The sequence below is a fragment of the Medicago sativa genome, chromosome 2 (genome assembly GCF_051527215.1).
Source record: "Medicago sativa cultivar Bolivia chromosome 2, Bolivia_mono, whole genome shotgun sequence".
Classification (NCBI taxonomy): domain Eukaryota; kingdom Viridiplantae; phylum Streptophyta; class Magnoliopsida; order Fabales; family Fabaceae; genus Medicago; species Medicago sativa.
This window is the reverse complement of record NC_140750.1, coordinates 2146582-2172574: the sequence shown is the minus strand read 5'-3', so window position 1 is coordinate 2172574 and position 25993 is coordinate 2146582. Positions and strand designations below refer to the sequence as shown.

Sequence of the window (25993 nt, the reverse complement as noted above, 5' to 3'; positions counted from 1 at the left end):
TTTTAGTACGCAAAATTTTTTCATCACCACTTCTTACTCATACTTTTAAATCAACTCTCTCATATCCTTTACATTTTTTAATGAAATTTGTTATGAATGTTTAGAATATAACAACAATCTCTCCCAAAAAAAAAAAAATCAGAATTTGTTAACAAAATATGAATTTTTTAATGTTTTTTACGCTTAAAAATTCATTTTAATCATGTTATGTTAAAAATTTCTAACTTTTTTTTTGGATAGATTCTTATATATGATAAGAATAAGCCAAGTAATTTAACTTATATTTTTGGTAAAATTAATGGTTGAAGCATCTTTTAAATATAAAATGACGTAAAAATGATACATTTAATTTTTTTCAATTAATATTAATGGGGCAAAATTGAGATAAATATAGACAAATTATAAACTGACTAAATTAGCTTATAAGAAATTACTTTAAACTAGTAAATATAAACTACAAGCTCATGAAAATGCGAGAGATACCAAACGAGTTATTTTAGTTAAATAAACTTATAAACATAAATTAAAAACTCAAAAATGAGTCTTACCGAATAGAAAGATGTGTAGGTGTAGTTATTCAATGAATTTAAAAAAGTTGATTTTTACTTATAAATGTAATCGAATGGAGTAATAGCTATAGATAAGGGTGTTCAAATCCAAACCGATCCAAAAAAACCGAAAACTATAAAAAATCAAATATTTTTGGATGCGTTTGGATGTTGTTTTATAAAAACCACTAAGATCAGATCGGATTTTGAATCACTTTTTTAAAACCAAACCAAACAGAACCCCGTAAAAGTAAATATTAATACTTATTTAGTCTTTTATTAGTATTATATATTGAATTATTATGTTGCTTGTTGATTTTTAATCATATATATTGCATTAATTTAATCTATATTATTATTAATTCATATGTTTAAAAAATAATTGATAATTTACATTACGTAATTTTAATTTTTTTAATATATTTTGCATCAAACCTATTATTTTATAGTGTTTGTGTAATATTAATATTAATAAAAAAATTATATTCTTAAAAAAGGTATATATATATATATATATATATATATATATATATATATATATATATATATATATATATATATATATATATTGCATTTTGAATATTCAAAAACCGATCAAAATTAAATTGCATATATTTGAATCGGATTAGTTCAATTTTTTTTAATAGTCTTTCAAACCGAATCAAATTACATATAATTTTTAATTTAGATGGAATGCCAATTAATCTCAAAACCGATTCAAACCGAGGGAAACACCCTTCGCTATAGACTATAGCTCATAGTCCATCACTCTCATGAACAAATAGAAAGGAAAATAAAAAATGAAAATAAAAATAAAGAAGAAAATCCTAGAAGCGCAAGCAAAGCGTGGTAATAACGCATGTATGATTCGATATCCTACACCTTCCCACACTCACACAAAACCCCTTTCATTCCTTCTACTAACTCCCTCTCGCTCCCTCCAATTTTGTTTCAGTGTTGCGTTGAATGCAATGTCGAATTTCTTATCGAATAGCACAAATCCAAACCCTAACCCTAACAAATCCATCGAGGTTAATCAACCTCCAACTGATTCGGTTTCCAGTCTCAATTTCAGTCCCAAATCCAATTTACTTGTTGCTACTTCTTGGGATAATCAGGTACTTCATTTCTTCTTCGTCTTCTTCAATGCAATTGCGAAATTTTCTGTTACTTTTTCTGTTCTTGCAATTATCTTTTACTTCTTTTTTTGTAGGTTCGTTGTTGGGAGGTTGCTCGTGATGGAGCTAATAATGTTGCTACTATGCCTAAGGCTTCTATAGCGCATGATCAGCCGGTAATCTTTTTAACCGTTTCAATTTAATTTTCATACATTGTGTTGTAATTCATTACTAATAATCATATGCGTCACTTTACAAGTAGTTATGATGAAAGTGAAATGTTTATAATGATCTCATGATTATGATCGATTGACAAAAGTACACATTTTACACTGACGGTGTATATAAATTAGATCTGTAAGTTTTATGATATTATTATGAATTTAACTAGTATATGCCCTATCAGTGTACAATTATTTACACATGCATCTAATGATGTGTTGCCACGTCAGTTAATGAATATGACAACTCGTGTGTTTTCATATTTATTAATTGACGTGACAACACATCATTGGATGCATGTGTAAAATAATTGTACACCGTGAGAGTATACTAATTTGATTCATTACTATATGGAGGATGGTCTCAATTGCGAATCTAAAGTAGAATATGGTGATGGTAGGGGGAGAGGACAAGAGTAAGAGTAGTGAAGACTGACAGTGATTTCCATTTGTCATTTGTTTAAACAAAGTAAATAGTTGTATCTTGTGCGTGATTTTTGTTGGGCAATGATGATGTATTTCTGTGATTGCTCATTTATTCAGCATAGTACAGTTTCTATTTTTAAATATTAAGATATTTGTATCCGTGTAGTGGTGTGTTTGTGTGTCTTTTAGGATCCTTTGTTACGTACGATTTTGAGGTTGGATTTTTTTAGTATGTGTGCTCTTTCATTTCCGTGTTTTGTGCTGATTGATGCAACTAATGAATAATAACATGAATTGACTGTTGAGTTGACTGTGTAGATCAATTGATTGATAGCATCAAATTTTACACTTGTGGTTTTCATAATCCTGTTCATTTTCCTGATATTTTGGACCAAGCCCCACTGAAACTATCATCTAGAAAGTCTATTCTAGGAAACATAGGAATCTGTTTTAATAATTGCTATGTTGGGATTTAGTTATAGATTTTAATACTGTTATGTGGGCGTGGCTGTTTATGGAATAGTTACTTAGTTTTAATAACTGCAATGTAGCACTACATGTATTTTCGTATTATTAGTTTCAGCGGGATTCTAAGGCATACCCCTTTTTGATAGGGTACAATGGCACATTGCTGTTCCCCTTGCATGTAACCATGATATTATAATAAAGGGAAATGTTAACTTATGCCCTTAAGGCACAAGTTAATGAATCAAATATGGAAATGATTTATTGAAAGATGTGCATTATATTTAATTTTTAATTTTTTAATGAGTTGAATGCACACAATTTTATACAATATTTCTTCTTTTGGGTTTCTTAACATGTGCCCTAAGGGCACAAGTTAACACTACCCTATAATAAAAGCCCACAGACGGGTATGTGCACTTATTCCATTGGTACATCCGTGTAGAGCATAAAGTGTGGCTGCCATAGTTGTTAAAAAGTTTTAAAGTTTGTCATTTTTTGAAGGCAGTACTTCGATTATAGGGTATAGTTTTAAAGGTGTTCTCTTTATATCAACCCCAAGTAGATGGTCAAGCTGAAGTTGTAAATAGTTGCAGAAGGTGATGATAAGGCTTTGTAGCCAGAGCAAGGTCTCATAGTTATAGATCCATTGTAACGAAAGTTTATTCTTAAAACCGTAGGACTTATTTTTAATAATTGCGATGTTAAGACTTCATTTTTGACTTCTATGTGACAGTTTATGCAGTTGTTAGTTTTATAACTTGATGCTGGCAGTTTATGGAACAGTTATATATTTTTGTTTTTATTGGTGTGGCAGTGTTAGGGGAAAATTAGGTTTCATGTCGGGCTTTTTTATGAACAGAGATCATCTCTGTGGGAGTTTCTGAACTCCGGGACGAAAGAGATTGCTCTTGTTTTTGTAATTTGGTGTGATTTAAGCCTATTATCTTCTATTATCTAGAAACGGTATTCTGTTAAAGTCATCTATATATCATCAGTTTATAATGCATATCTTTTTGCATAGGTTTTGTGCTCTGCTTGGAAGGATGATGGCACAACTGTCTTCTCTGGTGGATGTGACAAGCAAGTTAAAATGTGGCCTCTGTTGTCTGGAGGACAACCAATTACTGTAGCCATGCACGATGCACCTATCAAAGATATTGCTTGGATTCCCGAGATGAACCTCTTAGCCACAGGAAGCTGGGACAAGACTATAAAGTAATGTACCAGCATTCACTTCCTTTACGAAATTTAAATTATCGTTTTCATGTTATATAGTCTCGCATGTCTCTTAGGTTGTCTTCTATTCGAATTAGAATCAATTTAATTACTTCTGGATAGGAATGTCAGAAATGAGTGTTCCAATCTGAAGTTTGTGTAACCATGTAGGATTACTTTGTTGTTTTAAAAGAATATCTTATCTATGAGTTATAAAATATCTCTTATTCTTCCTTTTTTTTTTCTTTCTGGTTATAAGCCTTTACAAAGCAGTTTTGGTAGCCTCCTACATAGACCGTGTCTTTAATCCAATTATTACCTATTGTCGCTCATTAATTATTATAGATTATAGTGCATGCTTTAGCATTTAGTGGTGCTGATATGTATTGGGATTTGCTTCTTTCTAATTAGATATGTTATGGAGCTTACTATTTTACTTTATCTGGGGTTTTCTTCCTCTCCACATGACTTTTCCTGGCCACTTTTAGGTATTGGGATACAAGGCAGCCAAATCCAGTGCACACACAACAACTCCCAGAGCGCTGCTATGCAATGACAGTGAAACATCCTCTGATGGTAGTTGGCACTGCTGATAGAAATATTATTGTTTACAATTTGCAAAATCCTCAGGTAACACATTTGAGCATATTTTCTATCATTCATATTTGCTTTCAGTCATGTAATTAGCTTGTGACAACGGGGCTGTTTTATCTGCATATTTCATAGAGGTTGTGTTTCTTTTTTCTTGCGTATAACATGATTAAAGAGGATCTCTTTTAGGGAGAAGAGAAATTACATGAGGATATTTTATCATCCCAAGGAAAGAAAACAGACAACCAAATTTCAGGTCCTGTTGTTAGTTTAGGATTACACATCCTAACCCAATTGACATTAAATGCAAGTATTCACCCATGTAATGTTGCAATCTCAATGGATGACATAGCACCAAAAGTTAAAATACCATAGTGTTCTAGAAAATTGGATAAAGTCTCCCCTAAAATAGGAGATTTCTGACCATACAAATATAAACATCAACACATAGGTCAAGTAAGGAGCTTGGGGCTTGTAAAGAAAGGCAAGGAGATTGTGTCTACCAACACGCCCAAGTACAAAATCACAAAACAGATGCAGTTACCCATTTCATATGATTCGGAAATTTAGCCAATATCGTAAGTGCACTGAGATGTAGGTACAGTTGATAAACGAGCTTTCAAAAATAGTAGAAAAGAGGGAACAAGTTTACCTAGCAAGCCTCTTTGAGAAATTATTAAGAGTGGAAAATGTTTTTTTTTTTCCTTTTCAAAAGTTCTCTGAAGAAGCTGCATATTCAAACGACACATTCGTCTGTGTTTGTGTGTATTTGTGTGACTAGATTTGCTTTTACGATTCAAATTACAATTTGTAAATGCACAGTATCGTTGGGCTTGAACTGACATGTTAGAAGAACAATTTCGTTCCAAAGGTGCAATTCTTTCTTCTCTTCTCCTCTGCTGTTTGCTTCGATTTGGGATGACCATTTAACAATACGGTGGTGCCTTAGTCACCAGAAAGCTTAGGAACATCACTTCACACTTCTAACTTTTTGATAAAAACATGTCTTTATTAATTAGTTGGTTGAATTCAAGTTCGTTGGAGTTTTGCATCCTATTTCATATTCTCCATTGTGGGCATTCAATGTGTTCACTTATGTATGGCCAGCTGGTCACTATTTATTCAGCTGATCATTGCAAGTATCTCTTAACTTTGACCATATTTTCTTTTGCTACAGGTTGAGTTTAAGAGAATTGTTTCACCCTTAAAGTATCAGACAAGGTGCCTCGCTGCGTTCCCTGATCAACAAGGTTTCTTGGTATGCATCATTCCTCACTTCTTTAAAACATCTTTATGCTTTTCCGTATTCAACAAATCTTATTTCCTATCGTCGTTTTACCTGTGAAAATGATATCCGATTCTTCCCAATAGGCCGCTCTGTTTAGTATCCGTGGAAGAACATTTTCTCTATAACCTATTTTTATTGATTTTTTTTTTTTAAATCTCTTGCACGCATCTTTCTGTTGACTAGAAAAATCCTTTCAGCTCTGCACCTTTCTTTGCCGATATCAAAGCAATATAAATTTTCCTGCCAAAATTAGAATGTGCAGGAGCATGAATGATATTTTGTAGCTTGATGATTACTTTGGTTGTGATAATAATATGAACTAATAAATATTAGTTTCTCTGAAAATGTCAAAAGAAATAAGGAAATTTTGAAGTTTACTCCGTTTTCTGTCCTTTTCAAACTTATGACAAAATCTAATGTTCATCTATTTCCCTAAAGTATCTATGACATGTCTGTTTTAAAGAATAATTTGCAAATCATCCGTCTTCCAGATTCCCTTTCCTGTGTAACTCTTCAGTGGTCCTACAACAACAACCGAAGCCTGTTACCAATAGGTGGAATTGGTTGTGTGGATCAAACAATGCCATAATATCCTGTCATGAAATGTATCCAAATACAGACCATTTACTTGCAATCTAGACCAATTAGTTTGGGATGTTGAAACTGAGACTATACTTACTGTGCTGTAGGTTGGATCAATAGAAGGAAGAGTTGGAGTGCATCATTTGGATGATAGTCAGCAGGCTAAAAATTTCACTTTCAAATGCCACAGAGAGGGGAATGAAATATACTCAGTCAACTCTTTAAACTTCCATCCTGTAAGATTTCTGGTTCCATCTTGGCCTTACTATTCTACTTTAATATGATTTACTTTACATTGTTGTGCACTGTTTACCTTCTTTCTCTTTTTCAATAAATTATATGGTGTCAATTGCACCTTTTTCTTGTTTACTTACACTGCTGAAAAACATTTTTATCATCTTTTTTTATTTTTTAATGATAAAGAAACTAAGAATAGAGTTCCTTCAAGTTGTAGGTGTAGGATACTCTATCATCCCATACTACACCTCTGAATTTTTAAAATAGAAGTCATATGATATATTGATGAATTACCATTACTTTTTTTCCTGACGTTATTCAACTATATCGAAAATCTCTCCATGCCAATATCTCTGGAGAAACAGACACATTGGTCTTGAAAGAACCTATCAATCCCAAGTGCTAGGGAAAGCATAAATCTTAAATTTTTGAGGAATTGATTCTCTGATTATATATATAGGGTATGCTGATTGCTGATACCCATTCGAACCAAAAAATGCAAGTATCCTGTAGTGCCGATTTAAAGAAATCTAAATTCTTATGGAAATGAATCATGAAATTGAAAACCAACCATGCATGAAATTTCCGTAATGAGTATATATTGTTTTCCTTTTTAAAATTTTGTAACATGTGATGCCATCATGAGTTGTTCAAAATGCAATTTAGCTATCTAATTAAAATCACCCTCTTACTGCTTAATTTATTACTGGTTTTTATTCCTCAATTTATGTTTCCTCACGTTTAGGAGCCTCTCTTTGTATAAACTCTATGTTTTTAGCACATTTTATTATTTTGGTCCTAACACTCGGTTCCGTGATGGTCATACTGACAATGACACATTGCAAATTAATAATGCAGTGATATAAGTTAAAATTTCTGCTTTCCTTGTATTTTCAGTTCATGAAATTTTTGTGTGGAATATAGATGTGCAGTAGTAGAAATACTCAAGACTTCTATTTCACCGAAGATCTACAGTGCCGTGATATATGGACACTTTTTATCTATTACATTTTTTGTTTACATATCTCTAGTATCCTACCTTCAATTGTGTAATTTCAAACAAACTTCTTTGCTTCAATTCTGTTGAGTTTTGATAAATGCGTAGCTGATTGTTATATATCTATTAATTATCATCTGTTGGTCTCCCTAAAATTTTGTAGCAAATATTTATCTTTCTTTTGGCACCTCTAGACCTGAATGTACAGCAATTATGGACACAAGATATCATTGACAAAGTATATTCGCTTTAGTCTATTGTCATTCTTCCCCCATCATTTTTTTTTTAAAATTTTTTTAGGTACACCACACATTTGCTACTGCTGGTTCTGATGGTGCTTTTAATTTTTGGGACAAGGATAGTAAACAGAGGCTTAAGGTTATTTCAATCTCTATTATTACTCATTCAATTCCCAACCAATGCATCTTAGAGTGATATTTTGTCATAATACATGCTTATTTAATGTGATCTTCTCTTATTTCAGGCCATGTTAAGATGCAGCCAACCCGTTCCTTGCAGTGCCTTTAACAATGATGGTTCAATATTTGCTTACTCAGTATGCCCGTTATCTCACTCTGCATAAGTTTTTGACATTGTTGAATATGTTTTGGCAATCTTTTTCTATCACACATACTTTTTTACTTTAGCATTTTAAATTGAGATTATTTTTTGGTCTGCTGCTTTTTTTATTCTTTGCTCAATTAGTTATGAAGATACCTTGTAAAAACATTCCTCGAGGGCAGCATGTGCATGAGAGGATGTCAAAATACATGACAACTGTTCAGAATTTTCAAAGTAGGTTTCTGAGCCTACAAATAGAATATGGAAATTTAGAAAGAGAGGTTCCATAAACAGAGAAGGAAGGGAATAATGCTTCATTTATTGAATATTGAATGAGAACAAAGAAAAAAAATTATATTTCCATTTCTTATCATAAAAAAAAGGATTTTCCATAACAGAGGAAAAGCTTAGTTCCCAATTGTTAACCAACCTCCATGCTTTTCCCGTCTATCTCTCCTGCCTTTTAAGTTAAGCCTTTGTCCTTCCAACTAGCACCATCAAACTTCCTGAACCTCGTACTATTAAAAAGGGATCTCATATTTGTTAATGGACTTGCTTTGAGAACTAAGAAGCATCACAGTTTTTACTTCCCAAGTGTTGTATGCATAGGACATATTTTTGCGAACAGTAGCAGTTTTTTTTTATGTGGAGGGGGAAGAGACACCAAACTTCATTTGCTTGCTTGCCTTAACTAATAGAAACTGAGTTGAAAAAAGATGAGAGATCAAGATGCACTATTATACTCATCCGTGTTAGATTTTTCTAAATTTCATGTATTATAATTACAAGCTTTATTGCCATCAGGTTAAAGCATGTGGATTTGATATACTGATTTCCTGCTTGTAGGTCTGCTATGACTGGAGTAAAGGGGCAGAAAATCATAATCCGGCAACAGCAAAGCCGTACATTTTCCTGCACTTGCCACAGGTATTTGGTTCGGCTGCTCCTATGACGTCCATATACTCCAAAATTGCTAAAATATTTATGTTCCAGCCATATCTTATACTGATATGCATACCAAACTCTGGCATATGTTTCCAAAATTGTTTTCTCCATTTTTATTTTCAAAAGAACCATTGATTGGTACATTTGGGATTTAACTCCAAAAAGAGTTTCTTCTCTGGTCTTATTCTTCTTCACGGGCTGAGAAGAATCGGAGTACAGGCTCCTTTATTTGTTACCTGAATAGAAATATAGTGCATTCGAAAAGAAATAACAATTTGGTTTGTGTATTTCAACCTTTGACTTTTGTTCAAGAAAGATAAAGGACATACCACGAGAAAGCAAAGGGTGTTGGACATTGGTGGAGATGTATATGATCCACCTAATATGAGTGTTGTTAAATAGTTGCCATGATGGTACTGTGTCGGAATGACACGATGAATTTTGTGCCAGCTGTTGTAAGATAATTTGCGCCAGCTGCCACCAATGGGCGCAATCACACATTTTTAAGCCGGACATTTTCCATGCGCCATAAATCGTCGTCTGCCATTAACAACATTGCTTAATAGTGGTGGTGGTGGGGGTCTTCTTGATGGTGAATTTGAGTTGGAGTTTATTATTTTGTGAATGATGATAACGGGGGAGATAAAAATGATAGTATTAGTAAGTTGTAGGCTATTGAATATAGTCAAATCTTAACTTTTAGACAGGACTAATGATTCCAAGCAAAAAAAAAGGATAGGACTAATGAAAGTCAAAAGAAAGATGTGTATCTTTTCTATTATGTATTTTTTTGTAAGTTTTGATAGTCATATATTGATTAATTTAGTGATGTATTAATTGCATATTCTCATAGCTGGTATATCATACACATGTATCATACCAAGTTCTTGGACTTGATATCTAAAAGAATATCTTTCTATCATCTGTTACTGATATGTTCCTGTGGGAGGCAGGAATCCGAGGTCAAGGGAAAACCGCGCATTGGTGCGACTGGCAGAAGGTAGGGGACGCTGTCTGCAATATCGGTAGTGGGGTGGGTATACTTGGAAGAATTATCAACTGATAATGCTTAATGATATCTTTCATTAAGTGTATGTATACTATGCAAGTACCTATGGTTTGTGTGTATGTTTTTCAGTTTTATGAACAATAGGTTCTTTCATGACTCTGCAAAACGATACTTTTAGGTGTAAATGTCGATTTAATTCTCGAATTTTGTAAAGGATGTAGAAAATTAGCTATAAAATTTAGTATAAATATACTATCCTTCCAACATCTTTATTTGAGAAATTATATGGAACTCAACCTTGGAACAATATTTTGTTAATTTCATTTCATTAGTTTATACTATCATATTCATATCTCAAGGATTTATCAACGTACTCCCTCAGATCTCGTATATTATTATCAATTCTTTTCAAAATATAATTAAAATTTAACTCTAATTTACTTTATTTAATGTAGTTATTTGAAAAGTATCAAGAAATCAAAATTAGATTGTTCACAACACCTTTGTGAGACATGAGGTATATACTTTAGTCGTTTAACCGTTTGACTTTGGTCAGTGCGTATGAAAAAACATATATGTTAAATTATAGGATATCATCAGTATGGATCAACATAGAAGATAAGAATTCCTATTCCAATAAATGTATCTTGAATCAGATTCAAAATTTTCTCACTGGAAAGCTAAATAAGTTACATTGTAAACTCCCACCGAAACTTCTAGTTCTCTTCGACCTTACATAAGTAGTACCTGTCCTAATTTAAATTTGGGAAATGTTAACGAGTGCCTGCGGGGCACTCTTTAAGACTTTTAAAAGGTAACCTTTTTTGAAAATTTTTGTAATCAATGCATTGGAAATTGAAACATTTGACTTTTTTTATGGAATAATTTCTCCTTTTGGAATGCTTAAAGAGTGCCCCCGGGGCACTCGTTAACAAGACCCTTTAAATTTTTAACTAACAAAACCAACAAAAGTTATAGGATACAACACTGCCAAAATAGGTTCAAGCTTGTGAAATGAGAGGTTCCATATAATTATACGATTATTTAATTTGGAATCAAGCTGTTAGTAGTCTTTGGTGTAACATAATCCATAATCGAAAAACAGATTTCATTATATATTCCAAACATATATTTGCAGAGAAAATGCAATGCCAACCATTACTAAAAGAATAAACACAGCAACCCCCTGAAGTACTACTTATTTCCACATGAAAGAAAAAAAATACTGAAATACAATTATTATCTGAGAACGATAAATAAAGTTGCATATATTTCCATAAAAGCTCTATACTAACTCATTTCTCTCATACACACAATGACAAAAGTGTTGGTTTTGCTTGTTCCCTACGCAATAAAACTTACAAATTTCTATCTTAAAAATCATAACCTGATCAATGGACATGTAACCTGAACATACAAGATAATTTCAAGAAGATTAAAAAGAAAAGATTAAGCATATGCACAAATCATGAAAATTTATCTCTTTCAGGCAAATGAAGGATTGAGTATTCACTAGTGGATATGACAGAATCTTCAAACAGATCATCTAGGACCTGAGAGTTCATCTGGCTCGATATGTGAAGTTGAATCTGCTTGGGTATGTGATGTTGAATCTGCTTGGGTATGTGAAGTTGAACCTACTATCCAATTTGCATTAAGGTGATACATGTGGTTTTTGTTAAAATCTTGTCGGTACGTTTCTTCTTTCTGCCATTGCTCCCATTTTTCGGCCAAACCATCGCCTTCAAGCATTCTCACCACCTCAGACATTTTTGGTCTTTCTATAGGTGAAAATTGTGTGCATAGTAAAGCCACTTGGATTAACTTCTCTACCTCTTGGATTAACTTCTCTACCTCATCATAATTTTTCTTTAATTTTGCATCCACCAGTGTTTCCAACTTCTTGTCTATGAGAAGTCCTTTAAGCTGGATTCAAAACAATGTCAAACAGCTTCCAACTAAGATTCGTCATTGGTTTTGATATTACGTTATAGCCTATGCAATGCAACAATGATCAAGTTTTTCTAGGTCTTCATCTACCTTTAGTGGTTTGACTGCTCTTCATCTTATTTACTCTTACTTCAAAATCTAGAGATCTAATCTCTACATGTCCAGACTACCTAAGCCGAGTTCCCACCATCTTTTCTAGGATAGGTGCTACCCAAACTCTATCTAATGTAGTACTGTAATTTCTAATTCTCTTAGTCCTAGCACACATCCAACACAACAATTTTCATCTCCGCTACACTTATTTTATTCTTGTTGGTTCTTTACCTTCCAACACTCCGTCCCATACAACACCAAGGACCAAAACATAATGCAATTTTAACAAATAGTAACCCTCCCTTTTAGATTAGTACAAGGTAAAGTTTTGGTAGCTGATGAAGGGAATAGGGACTGTTATCATGAATAAAAACAAAATGTCAAGTATTAATGCATGCTTGAGCATATAGAACATTGTGAAGAGATTAATGCATGTCACGGCGTTGGAGGCAGAGTTCAACCAAAAATGACGGTAAATACACTGTTAACAAACATTGTTCAAGTGCTAATGATATGTATAAAGATAATTTAAAACCTACCCAATCATGCAACATCATATCATCATCTTTTTTGGCAAGACCTCCTAGATCATAAGCACTCTGTCCAGTTATTAGTTCAAAAAGCATCATACCGTATCCATAAACATCAGTCTTTTCTGAAGTCTTTCTTGTTGACAGGTTCTCAGGTGCTATATACCCAGGTGTACCTCGAGCATCTGTAGTGACATGAGTATCTTTGTAAGCCATAAGCTTTGCTAAACCGAAATCTCCAACAACTGCTTCAAATTCATCATCCAACAATATATTCGCTGCTTTCACATCACGATGAATAACCTTAGGGTCACAATGATCATGCAAGTAAGCAAGCCCCTTGGCAGCTCCCAGCCCAATATTCTTCCGCATTGGCCAATCAAGCGGCGGTTGAGGCGGTTGAGAGGCATTACGTTCTACAACAACACAAAGAATATACATAGATGGAGTTATAATATGAAACTGCAAATTTTGAAATTCAACAGTAATAGCCGAGCACTCATTTGCATTTGAAAATTTGAGGTGCTTAAGAATTTTCATGTTTGTATTTGCGTAATCTCCAGCAAATAGCTAGGAAATACTAATTATTATTTTTTCAATGATAAACCAAAATAAACCAGAAACAGATTTGACATTGAACTAGCATTTCTACCAGAAAAGGAAATATGAGAGAAAAGATTTATACAGAAAACGGTATATGAGAGAGAAAAATACACAAGGAAGGAAAGTAAATTATGAATAAATAAAAAACAATTCAGATGCTGAACCAATAGTGGCACCTTTGAAACACGACGCTAAACTTCCATTAGCCATTAAAGGATACACAAGCAAACGTTCAGTAGATGTCACACAAAAACCACGAAGACAAAGCAAATTAGGATGCACAGCCATGCCGATCATTTCCACTTCTATCTGAAATTGCAGCTCCCCACCCTGTTCCCCACCACGTGTGCGTTCCTCTCTAAGTCTTTTTACTGCTACACGTGTTCCATCAGCTAAGCGTCCTTTATAAACCTTTGCGAATCCACCTTGACCTATATTGTTTTTGTTGCTGAAGTTATCTGTTGCTACTAGCAGCTCACGCAGCGAAAACCTTTTAAGCTGACCAAGGTGAACTTCAGGACCCTCCTCAGCTGCAGGTAAAAGACAGACAAAATGTTGGTTCATCAGTAATAAATATATAATGCAGCATTGATCAGCATGTATAATCATGTTTTATGATATTTAACTAACCAGGAACGTCAAAGAAATGATCCTGTTGTTTTCTTTTTTGCCAATAAGCAATTGCAACTGCAGGGGCTGCAAACAACAGAGCAGCAGCAGCAGCAACTCCTCCAGCAATAACTCCGGTATTAATGCTACCTGAGAAAAGGATTAACAGTTTAATTAAAAATTATAACACTATTAAAAAAAAATAGATTGTGACTGATTGGAAACAAAAGTTGTCGGCTTTTAGAGGCCACTTCTCAAAAATCAGTCCATCCTTTCCCATAATTACGGTATTAAAATTTGGAAAAAGAAATATAGTCAATGACTATCATTTGCCAAATCTTTTCTCTGTTCTTTGGGGGAAAATGTAGAAAAAAGGACCTTAAGGTGAAAATGGTGGAGAAGAAAGGAGAAAAACTGAAAAGACAATAAAGTTTTAGAGAACAAAGTAAAAAAACTAAGATACTTTGATACATTAAACTGAAGCATACACTACAAATATATAGAGCGAAACCATAAGCTTGCTTGTAAAATTGAAAATAAACGCTGCAGTTAATCTACTTCAAACACTAGTCATCATTACCTAAGGACAGTATACATCATTATCTAGGGACTACTTTACTTACTAAACAAGCAATAATCTAATTATAAAATAAACAGCTGCACAAAAGTGATTATTGACCTAGAAAAATATCAATTTCCAACAGAAAAGGGGCAAAAGAAATAATGCTAGATAAGTGAGAGGTTAGAGTCAGAATCGAAATAATAGCAAAGTGCAAGAAAAATGGAATACTTGTTTGACATGGCCTTAACTTAATGACCTCTAGAAAAACCATCCCTAGCCTTTGAGTAACAACTCAAACTTTTAGGTCAAGTGATTTTTTCACATGACATCTATAGCAAGTTGACCTGGTTTGGTTGTTTTATTCCGTCTTAAAATGAAACTTTCGCAAAATAAAAAGAAGTTAAGTTTGGTTTCAATGCAAGAGTGTTATAAGCAAAGGTAGAGTTAATATTCTGAATCAAAGCTTTCAGTCCAAGTAATTCTTTATCAATTTAAAATCATTGTCAACAAAAAAAATGACGTCAATGAACCTGAAGAAGCTGGTGATGGTGGAGAAAGTGGCACTGGAATGTTTTTTTGTTGTTTCATGCGAGGATTATTATGATAACTGTAAAGTGGAACACGGGGCATTAGCGAAGTTTCAGGCCATCTGTCAACAATAAGACATAGATATGAACATAACTATTTGCACTGACCTGATAGGGGTAAATATTGAAAATGAACCATTCACTGGGAAATCCCCTTCTAGATTATTGTTTGAGACATCACTGTATTCCAAGACGGCCGTTGTGTCAATTTACACATGGAAATATACGATTCTAGTATAAAGAAGACACTTCGATTTTTTCAACAAAAAATAAAATACTTTGACTATAACTCATAGGAAATCTAAATAATGGAGGAACACTCACAGAACTTGCAGCGTCGTAACATTTGTCAAAGAAATGGGAATGACTCCAGTCAAGCTGTTATTGTTGAGACGCCTATTTTGGAGAGAAAGATGAATAAAGTAGAGTAATAAATAATGATTGGTAACTAGTTATCAAATGAATAAAAAAGAAGAGTAGATAACATAGTTTTACCATGCAAAGTGAAATTGTCAAAAATGGAAATTACATCTCACTCGAGGCATAGGCTAATTCTACGGTGCACAAATTAAAAGAGTGTTGCACCATGCATAAATTTCTTTTCCATCATTGGATCAATAAGTCCCATATATCTCACTTGATCTAATGCTGGAACTGTGCATGATGCAACACCAATCTCACTTGTGCACCATAAAACTAGCCCAAGGTATAACTGATACATTCCTAAATTTAAGTTTTAGTTCCAAGTAAATGAATGAATAAGATATTCATATTAGAAATATTTACACATCAGGTAGAGAAAATCCCCTTTAATGCAAAAAAGAAAAAAATGCACGGAAAGAATACACAAACAATTGGGCGCAAGTCTTGGTAGAATATATGAAACTGATTCTATAAGATAAACTGAGATACTATAACATAACATCAATATGTCAAAGATATTAAAAAAGGTCCTTTAGAAATACCATCAGGCTCATAGCTTTAATTCTTTGAAACATGCAGTTGTAGAGTGTTGGATTATCATGTCTAATCAAGATTATTTGATTAAAAAAACAAATATGGCCATGCTAAATCAAGCTTTACTATAATAAACCAGTCAAATCAGAAACTTGAAGAAACTTCAAGTCGCCTTGACCACCCCTTTAGTGCATTAGTATGTATATAAATAAACAGTTATTACGTTGAAGTAGTTAAATCTCTGATAGAGAGAGATTGAATTAATCAAAAAACATGTAACAGATACTGTTAAGATTTCTTTCATCGTATTCAAGGGAGGAAAACCTGCAGTACTAGTTGACCCAAAATAAAGTTTCATCTTGACATAAGGCCCAACTCCGCCATTTTGGTCAGTAGCTTTACGTAGTTACTAATAATTAGAAATACCTTAAATATTTCATTCAATTGGCATACAATCGCACTATTGCATCACATAATAGTAATAACCAGCAGCAGCGATAATGAAAATAGGACTACTTTTTTAAGCATGCACTTTTGTATATTGTAGCTTTGCTTAAAGTGTAATGGTGGCTACAAAACTTACTACATTTTGCATCGGAAAACACACAAAAAAGGATGGTGAACAAGGTAAAGGCAGAAAAAAATTGTAACCAACATAATTTTTTTTTGCAGATCAAAGATATGAGAATAATGAAAGAGTGTCATACATGAAACGTAGTTTTTGAAGCTTGCCAAATGTATTTGGTATGGTACCGCTTAAATTGTTCAAGTAAAGATCCAAGGTCACCAAGTTTGTCAAATTTCCAAACTCTTCTGGGATTGTTCCTGTTATATTATTATTATAAAGTCCCCTTCCATTGAAAAGGGAACACAATTCAGATTTATGCAAGGCTGAGCTTAATCTGCTCAGAAACAGTCAAATTTGCTCAACAAGATCATATCTGATTCACAACTTACAAGTACTGCAAATTTGAGAGACCCCCTAGGCTTGAAACCAGTATACCAGAAAGGTTTGCATTTCCAAGATCACTGTCCAAATATAACAAAAATAATAATAATAAACAATTCATTACGTTGACAAAGATTCATAAAATCACTGATAAAAATGACATAACAACTTACACACGGATTACTCTATCACCGCTGCATGTAACATGAAACCACGTGCAGGGATTGAGAAGGGTAGAATCCCAACTTTCAAGAGCATTGTTAGGATCATTTAAGTTGCTCTTGAATGCAATAAGCATATCACCTGTGCTAAAATGAAGCAATCTTCAGGGTGGAATGCGAAAAAGTGTTACATTCACTAGTCAGCCTCAGTAGCATACACCTAAATACTAAGCCATCGAATACTATAATAACAAGAACAAACCATATTGAAAAGCCATTTAGATATTTCAGATCAAAATTGAAATTGTGTGTATAATTACCAAAAGTAGTTTGAAGTTTAACATGCGTTTAAAAATTTGCAAAGTGTTAAAATTGATTTCACTTCAACGTGAAAGCTACATCCTACAAATAGTTGCTTAAGCAAAACTGATTCTCAAAATAAAAACCAAACATCAAAAAATATGGTCAAACCACGTTTGACCTTGGAAACTCAAGTATGGAAGTTTCCATTGTGGAACCAAACAAACATAACATGTGACCAATAACAATAAAGCTGAAGGGCAACCTAGTATATCAAAAAATAGGTGATTTTTCACCAATTTAACAGATAGAAACATTTATGAAACAATTAAAATAACCACTTACTTTCTTCATTGGAAGAAGCTTGAAGCAGCAAATGAAGCACCAAAGTTGTCCATAAAAGAAAGGAAGCTTTGTTAGAAGATGGAGTCACTCTCTCCATGTTTATTTATTCATAAGCAATTGATCAGTTGATTCGTTGATAACAAAACAAAAACCCTCACTGTCTCTTGATCTACAAGAAACCCATTATCAAACTCCACAACATTTGACCAAACAAAAACTGGGTTAGTGAAGTTGATAATTTATTTAGTATGACTTTTGTTTATTTTCTTTGCATGAATAATAAAAAAAATTATTGTTTCTGAACACAACATTTATATTTTAAAATTGCTGAACATGCAGGTAAACAAGATAGTAATATAATATTGATATTAGTTAGAAATTGAAAGTAAAATGAAGATGAGAGATTCAAAGTTCGAACACCACGTAGGAGCATGGATTCAACTTCTAACGAAAGAGTTTGATTGATGAATAATCTTTGAGCCTTGAAACATTACTGACTTGGTGAAATTCGGTACTCAACTTACCCAAACTTTTCATATAAAAAAATAAAAAATAAAAAAAAATAAAGAATTGTATCTCTTTCATCATCTCTTTTTTTTTTTTTTCTTTCTAAAATCTCAACTGTAATGTTTCTTTTTAATATGGGAAACAACACATATAGTATAAAAAAATGTCCTTCAATTGCTCTTTTCATTCTTTTTATGTTGATGCTTTAGCATTTCAATTTTATTTCAAAATTTGTTTTAGACTTCAAACTCGTATCATGCACAGTTAAAATAGTTCTCATATTAATATGTAGAAGATTTCAATTCTAATAAGATTGTACACACAAATATACGTGAGAGATTCCAAAGAGAAATTGAAAAAACAGATTCTATTATCTTCCAAACATATATATATTTGCAGAGAAAGTGCAATGGCAACCATTATTAAAAGACAAAAACATACCAACCCCCTGAAGTACTAGTTATTTCCAACAATAATTACGTATCATCTGAAAACGATAAATAAAATTGAATATATTTCCATAAAAGTTCTATACTAGTCTAGTTTCTCTCATACATACAGTCTATATCCAATTTGTTAAAATCTTGTCGATACTTCTCTTCTTTCTGACATTGCTCCCATTTTTCAGCCAAACCATCACCTTCTAGCATTTCATAGGTGAAACTTGTGTGCATAGTAAAGCATATGCACAAATCATGAAGTTTATCTCTTTCAGGCAGAGGAAGGATTGTGTATTCACTAGTCAATATGATAGAATCTTCAAAGGGATCATCTAGGACCTGAGAGTTCATCTGGCTGGATATGTGAAGCTGAGTCTTCTACTATCCAATTTGTATTAAAGTGATGCATGTGGTTGTTGTTAAAATCCCGTCGGTTCGTCTCCTCTTTCTGCCATTGCTCCCATTTTTCGGCCAAACCATCGCCTTCTAGCATTCTAACAACCTCAGACATCTTAGGCCTTTCCATAGGGGACCCTTGTGTGCATAGTAAAGCAACTTGAATTAGCTTTTCTATCTCTTCAGCATCATAATTTCCCTTTAGCTCTGCATCAACAAGTGTTTCCAACTTCTTGTCTTGGAGAAGTCCTTTAACCTGCATTCAAAATAATGTCAGACAGTTGACAACAATGATTAGTCATTGGTGTTGGCATTACATTACGGCCGATTCTAACATGCACAAGTGCAATCGGTGTTGCATCATGCACAATATTTATTAACCTTTTTTTATCATTCAGCAAGGGATAATGATAAACTAAATAATGAATGTTGAGCGTATAGAACATTATGAAGAGATTAATTCATGCTACGGTGTTGGAGGCAGAATTTAACTAAAAACCAACGACATGTATAAAAGGTAATTGAAAACCTACCCAATCAAGCAACATCACATCATCATCACTGGCAAGGCGTGCTAGATCAAAAGCCCTCTGTCCAGTTGTCAGTTCAAGAAGCATCGTACCATATCCAAAAACATCAGTCTTTTCTGAAGACTTTCCGGTTGACAGGTACTCAGGTGGTATATGCCCAAGTGTACCTTGAACAGCAGTAGTGACATGGGTATCTTTGTAAGCCATAAGCCTTGCTAAACCGAAATCTCCAACAACTGCTTCAAATTCATCATCCAACAATATATTTGCAGCTTTCACATCACGATGAATAATCTTAGGGTCACAATGATCATGCAAGTAAGCAAGCCCCCTGGCAGCTCCTAGCGCAATATTCTTCCGCATTGGCCAATCAAGCGGCGGTTGAGAGTCATTACGTTCTACAACAACACAATCAATATGCATAGATGCAGTTATAATATGAAACTGCAAATTTTGGAATTTAACAATATAGCAGGCATTTGGGAATTTGAAAATTTGAGGTTACTTAATAATTTTCATGTTTGTATTTGCGTAATTGCCAGCTAATAGTTAGGAAGTACTAATTGTTATGTTTTCAATGATGAACCAAAATTAACCAGAAATAGATTAGACATGGAACACCAACACTTATAGCATGTCTAACAGAAAAGGGTATATGAGAGAATATTCATCCACAAGGAAGGAAAGAAAATTATGAATAAATAAAAACAACTCAAATGCTGAACTAATAGAGGTACCTCGTAAACACGATGCTACACTTCCATTAGCCATTAAAGGATACACAAGCAAACGTTCAGTAGATGTCACGCAAAAACCATGAAGACGAAGCAAATTACGATGCACAGCCATGCCGATCATTTCTACTTCTGTCTGAAATTGTAGCTCCCCACCCTTTGATCTTTCCTCTTTAAGTCTTTTAACTGCTACAAGAGAGCCATCAGCTAAGCGTCCTTTATAAACCTTTGCGAATCCACCTCTACCTATAATGTTTTCGTTGCTGAAGTTATCTGTTGCTACTATCAGCTCACGTAGGGAAAACCTTTTAAGCTGACCAAGGTGAACTTCAGGATCCTCCTCAGCTGCCGGTAAAAGACAGACAAAATGTTGGTTCATAAGTAAAAAATTTAAAATGCAGCGTTTATCAGCATTTATACAATCTTTTCTGTTATTTAACTAACCAGGAACGTCAAAGAAATGATCCTGTGGTTTTCTTTTTTGCCAGTAAACAAGTGTAATTGCAGGGGCTGCAAACAACAGAGCAGCAGCAGCAGCAACTCCTCCAGCAATAGCTCCAGTATTCGTGCTACCTGAAAAAAGGATTAACAGTTAAATTAGAAACAATGACTCTATTAAAAAATAGACTGTGATTGATTAGCAACATAAATCTCTAAGTTCAATACAATTATGTTTTCCTCTAAATTTAACCATGGGGAACAGCAACACCGAGAATATGTAAGCATGGAGGAAACGCAGAAAATCTAGAGGAACTGAAGTTGTCTGCTTTCAGAGATCTCTTCTCAAAAATCAGTCCATCCTTTTCCATAATTACGGAATTAACATTTGGAAAAAACAATATAATCAATGTCTATAATTTATCAAATCTTTTCTCTTTGTTCTCTGGGGGAAAAGAGGCTTAAGAATTAATGTAGGTAGGTGAAAGGTTAGAGTCAGTTTCAAAACAATGGCAAAGTACAACTGTACAAGAAATATAGAATATTGGTTTGACATGGCCTTAACTTTAATGACCTCTAAAAAACCCATCCTTAGCCCTTGCTTAACAACTCAGGATTTTAGGTCAAGTGTATTTTTCACAAAACCCTTGCTTAATTTTAAATACCTAGTTTGGTTTTTTTTTTTTTTATCCCGTCTTAAAATTAAACATTCTAAAAAAAGCTGAGGTCGGTTACAATTCAAGAGAGTTATGAGCAAGCTAGAGTTAATATTCTGAATCAAAGCTTTCAGTCCAAGTAATTCTTTAACAATTTAAAAATGAGTGTCAACAAAAAACAGACGTCAATGAACCTGAAGAAGCTGGTGATGGTGGAGAAAGAGGCGCTGGAATGTTTTTTGGTTGTTTCATGTGAGGATTATTACGATAACTGTAAAGTGGAACGCATTGAGTTAGCAAAGTTTCAGGCCATCTGTCAACAATAAGACATAGATATGAACATAATTATTTGCACTGACCTGATAGGCGTAAATAATGAAAATGAACCATCCACTGGGAAGTCCCCTTCTAGATTGTTGTCTGAGACATCACTGTATTCCAAGATGGCCGTTGTGTCAATTTACACATGGAAATATATGATTCTAGTATAAATAAGAATCAACTTTGATTTCTTCTACAAAATTTGACCATAACTCATAGAAAAACTAAATGAAGGAGCAACACTCACAGAACTTGCAGCGTAGTAACATTTGTCAAAGAAATGGGAATGACTCCAGTCAAGCTGTTATTATTGAGACGCCTATTTTGGAGCGCAACATAGATAAAATAGAGTAATAAATCATAGGTAACTAGTTATCAAATGTATAAAAACTCCCCTTTAAGTTTTAGTTCCGAGTAAATGAATGAATAAGATAATCATATTATAAATTTTTACACATCAGGTAGAGAAAATCCCCTTTAATGCAAAAAAGGAAAGGAAAAGAAGAAAATATGCATGGAAAGAACACACAAACAATTGGGCGCAATATATCATAAGATATTTCAGATATTATAAACTGACCTTTAGAAATACCATCAAGCTCAAAAATTTAATTCTTTGAAATGTGCAGTGGTAGATTGTTGGATTATCACATCTAATCGAGGTTAATTGATTAAAAAAAACAGATTTAGCCATCCTAAAACTTTACTATAAACCAGTCAAATCAGAAACTTGAAGAAACTTCAAGCGGCCTTCACCACCCACTCAGTGCATTAGTATGTGTATAAATAAACAATTATTACGTTGAATTAGTTAAATCTCTGATATAGAGAGAGAGAGATTGAATTAATCAAAAAACAAGTAACAGATACTGTTAAGATTTCTTTCATCGTATTCAAGGGAGGAAAACTGCAATATTAGTTGACCCTAAATAAAATTTCATCTTGACATAAGACCCAATCCCGCCATCTTGGTAAGTAGCTTTATTTATTTACTAAATATTAGAAATACCTTAAATATTTCATTCAATTGGCATATAATCACACTATTGCATCACATAATAATAACCAGCAGCAGCGATAATGAAAATAGGACTACTTTTTTAAGCATGCACTTTTGTATATTGCAGCTTTGCTATAAGCGTAATGGTCATGTTGAAGAGGGTACAAAATCTACTTCATTTTGCATCGGAAAACACACAAAAAAGTATATTGAACAAAGGTAAAGATAGAAAAAAATTGAAATCAACATAAATAAATTTTGCAGATCAAAGATATAAGAATAACGAAAGTATGTCATACAGGAAGCGGAGTTTTTTAAGGTTGCCCAATGTATTCGGTATGATACCACTTATATTGTTCAAGTAAAGATCCAAGCTCTCCAAGTTTGTCAAATTTCCTAGCTCTTCTGGGATTGTTCCTGTTATCTTATTATTATAAAGTTCCCTTCCATTGAAAAGGGAAGAAAATTCAGATTTGTGCAAGGTTGAACTTAATCTGCTCAATCAACAATATCATATCTGATTCACAACTTACAAATACTCCAAATTTGAGAGAACGCCAAGATTTGAAACCAGATTACCAGAAAGGTTTTCATTTGCAAGATCACTGTCCAAATACAAAAAAAAAAAATTAATAATAATAAACAGTTCATTACATTGACAAAGATTCATAAAACCACAGGTAAAAATGACATAACGACTTACACACGGGTTACTCTACCACCACTGCATGTAACATGAAACCACGTGCAGGGATTGACAAGGGTAGGATCCCAACTTTGAAGAACATTGTTAGGATCATTTAAGGCGCTCTTGAATGCATTCAGTGCATCACCTGTTCTAAAAAGAAGCAATCTTTAGTTGCAAACATCGTTAATATTAACATGAGTGGGAGGAGTGAATTCTTCTATACAGCATAGGCTGTCCAACCCAGCCTATGATTATTTCGCAAAGTATTATCATCACCAATTCTGTTCATCCGTGAATCGCCTAGGCTCGGGACTAAGCACTAACGAATGAACAATGAAGAAACTACCCATCACTATATCTGAAATTTACTAAAATTCTTCAATCATATGATCCTATCTTCCTAGCAAAAATATTAGCAGATACAGAATATTTAGGTTGAAATATTACAAAAGCTACTCCAAAGTCTATTATGTATTCATCTCCGGTTTTATTCTTCAATAATTGATTTTAGTTAAAAGTGAGTTAAATGTAAAGTGGTTTATTTATACTTGGATGCGCAAAATTGATTTTGAGCGTATAATTACCAACAGTAGTTTTAAGTTTAACATGTGTATAAAAATTTGCAAAGAGTTAAAATGTGAAAGCTAAAAATAGTTACTTAAGCTCAAAACTGATTCCCAAAATAAAAGTTAAACATAACAAAATCTGGTCAAACTCAAGTTCTGAAGTTCCCATTGTGAAACCAAACAAACACAACATATGATCAGTAACATTAAAAGGCTAAAGGGCAACCTAGTATATCAAAATTTGGTGAATTTTAACCAAATTAACAGATAGAAAGATTTATGAAACAATTAAAATAACCACTTACTTTCTTCATTGGAAGAAGCTTTAAGCAGCAAATGAAGCACCAAAATAGCCAAAAAAAGAAAGGAAGCTGTAGAAGATGAAGTCACTTGCTGCATGTTTATATTCATATAAGCAATTGATTTGATTCCCTAATAACAGAACACAAACCCTCTCTCTCTTGATCTACAAGAAACCCATCATCAAATTCCACAACATTTTGACCAAACAAAAAATAGGTTGGTAAAGTTCATTATTTAAGTATGTATGGCTTTTGTTTGTTTTCTTTGCATGAATAATATTTAATTTAGGACACATGTTAATTAAGAAATATTAAATTATTGTTGAACATGTGGGACATGTTAACAAGATAGTAATATAATATTGATAATGAAGTGTGATTAGTTAGAAATAATGTGAAATGAAATTGAGAGTCAAAGATGTACTACGCTAGTCAAATTTTTCTTTCTCAAACTGTCCTCTTCCAATGTGACAACCTCACCATAAGATCCTATGACTTCACTTAATCCAACGGTCTGGCTTGCAACTTTAAAAAAGGTTCACACGTTAAAAAAGATAGATAAAGCAATACTTTATTATAAAGTAGTGATTATAGGAAATTAAAGGCTAAAATATGGTATTGGTCCCTGCAAAATAGGTCAGTTTTGGTTTTAGTCCCTGCAAATTTTTTTTATAGTTTTTGGTCCCTGCAAAAATATGTCAGTTTTGGTTTTAGTCCCTGCAATTTTTTTTTATAGTTTTTGGTCCCTGCAAAAAATTTTGTTTTTGGAAATAGCCCCTGACCCCAGTTATGTGATGATTTGTCACTTTTATAAATTAAAAAATAATTATTGTATCTGTTTTATTATCATTTTTTAATTAAAAAATAATTATTGCTATATAAATTATAAAAAATAATATTCTTTTTATTAAGTAAGCACATATGCCACATATGCACAAAAGTGACAAATCATCACATAATTGGGGTCAGAGACTATTTCCAAAAACAAAAATTTTGCAGGGACCAAAAACTATAAAAAAAAAAAAAAAAAATTACAGGGACTAAAACCAAAACTGACCTATTTTTGCAGGGACCAAAAACTATAAAAAAAATTTGCAGGGACTAAAACCAAAACTGACCTATTTTTGCAGGGACCAAAAACTATAAAAAAAAAAATTGCAGGGACTAAAACCAAAACTGACCTATTTTGCAGGGACCAATTCCATATTTTAGCCGAAATTAAATGGTCCACATACATCAAAATGTACTTCCTTTGTTGATTCAAGCTTCTAAAATCCAAGTGATCAATTCTTGAGAAATTCTACGGCAAGACGCGAGCTCAACTCCCAGTGTTAACATAATAGATAATTTATATAGATATTTGTTAACATTTTTTAAGTCCTAAAACCTGTCTCAACTCAAGTGAGCCAAATAACTCAATTCATCTAAACTTTTCAAAACAAAAATAATTAAAAAGTGCAATGACAACCATTATTAGAAGACAAAAACCTAAAGTACTGTCCTACTTAGTACTTACTTTATTTTCATGTCTAAAAAAACAAAATTGTGTTATAAGAAATTATA

General features: G+C 33.1%; 3 protein-coding genes across 4 annotated transcripts; 1 reads left to right on the top strand and 2 right to left on the bottom strand.

Annotated features, from left to right (window-relative positions):
• The first annotated feature begins 1428 nt into the window (after positions 1 to 1428).
• LOC146943540 (protein RAE1-like) lies at positions 1429 to 10513 on the top strand. The gene is made up of 10 exons (XM_085741829.1): positions 1429 to 1666; positions 1762 to 1842; positions 3803 to 3996; positions 4485 to 4626; positions 5765 to 5845; positions 6565 to 6693; positions 7992 to 8069; positions 8176 to 8247; positions 9099 to 9179; positions 10151 to 10513. Exons 1-10 carry the CDS (start codon positions 1520 to 1522, stop codon positions 10199 to 10201), a joined length of 1056 nt encoding a protein of 351 aa, XP_085597955.1. The 5' UTR covers positions 1429 to 1519; the 3' UTR covers positions 10202 to 10513.
• Positions 10514 to 11297: 784 nt separating this feature from the next.
• Positions 11298 to 18064, bottom strand: LOC146943539 (BRASSINOSTEROID INSENSITIVE 1-associated receptor kinase 1-like). Its single transcript, XM_085741821.1, has 11 exons — positions 17853 to 18064; positions 17220 to 17349; positions 17055 to 17126; positions 16805 to 16948; positions 15465 to 15536; positions 15249 to 15320; positions 15084 to 15160; positions 14013 to 14141; positions 13559 to 13912; positions 12789 to 13195; positions 11298 to 12132 (listed from the first exon to the last, which is right to left on the bottom strand). Exons 1-11 carry the CDS (start codon positions 17947 to 17949, stop codon positions 11749 to 11751), a joined length of 1938 nt encoding a protein of 645 aa, XP_085597947.1. The 5' UTR covers positions 17950 to 18064; the 3' UTR covers positions 11298 to 11748.
• Positions 18065 to 18711: 647 nt separating this feature from the next.
• Positions 18712 to 24638, bottom strand: LOC146943538 (BRASSINOSTEROID INSENSITIVE 1-associated receptor kinase 1-like). 2 transcript variants are annotated; one of them, XM_085741822.1, is made up of 11 exons: positions 24434 to 24638; positions 23578 to 23707; positions 23408 to 23479; positions 23174 to 23317; positions 22122 to 22193; positions 21913 to 21984; positions 21748 to 21824; positions 20904 to 21032; positions 20463 to 20804; positions 19729 to 20123; positions 18712 to 19451 (listed from the first exon to the last, which is right to left on the bottom strand). In XM_085741822.1, exons 1-11 carry the CDS (start codon positions 24537 to 24539, stop codon positions 19128 to 19130), a joined length of 1863 nt encoding a protein of 620 aa, XP_085597948.1. In that variant the 5' UTR covers positions 24540 to 24638; the 3' UTR covers positions 18712 to 19127. The 2 variants fall into 2 exon arrangements, with proteins under 2 accessions (XP_085597948.1, XP_085597949.1); XM_085741823.1 differs by lacking the exon at positions 22122 to 22193.
• Positions 24639 to 25993: the final 1355 nt, after the last annotated feature.

Excerpts from the sequence above, each read along its gene's own strand:
- LOC146943540 (XM_085741829.1), top strand. The coding sequence starts at position 1,520 with ATGTCGAATTTCTTATCGAATAGCACAAATCCAAACCCTAACCCTAAC. Across the intron at positions 4,627-5,764 it reads ACAATTTGCAAAATCCTCAG|GTTGAGTTTAAGAGAATTGT; the intron begins GTAACACATTTG and ends CTTTTGCTACAG. Across the intron at positions 6,694-7,991 it reads ACTCTTTAAACTTCCATCCT|GTACACCACACATTTGCTAC; the intron begins GTAAGATTTCTG and ends AAATTTTTTTAG.
- LOC146943539 (XM_085741821.1), bottom strand. The coding sequence starts at position 17,949 with ATGGAGAGAGTGACTCCATCTTCTAACAAAGCTTCCTTTCTTTTATGG. Across the intron at positions 16,949-17,054 it reads CTCTCAAATTTGCAGTACTT|GGGACTTTATAATAATAATA; the intron begins GTAAGTTGTGAA and ends TTTCAATGGAAG. Across the intron at positions 13,196-13,558 it reads TTTAGCGTCGTGTTTCAAAG|AACGTAATGCCTCTCAACCG; the intron begins GTGCCACTATTG and ends GTGTTGTTGTAG.
- LOC146943538 (XM_085741822.1), bottom strand. The coding sequence starts at position 24,539 with ATGAATATAAACATGCAGCAAGTGACTTCATCTTCTACAGCTTCCTTT. Across the intron at positions 21,985-22,121 it reads GTTACTACGCTGCAAGTTCT|TGATGTCTCAGACAACAATC; the intron begins GTGAGTGTTGCT and ends CTTGGAATACAG. Across the intron at positions 20,124-20,462 it reads TGTAGCATCGTGTTTACGAG|AACGTAATGACTCTCAACCG; the intron begins GTACCTCTATTA and ends GTGTTGTTGTAG.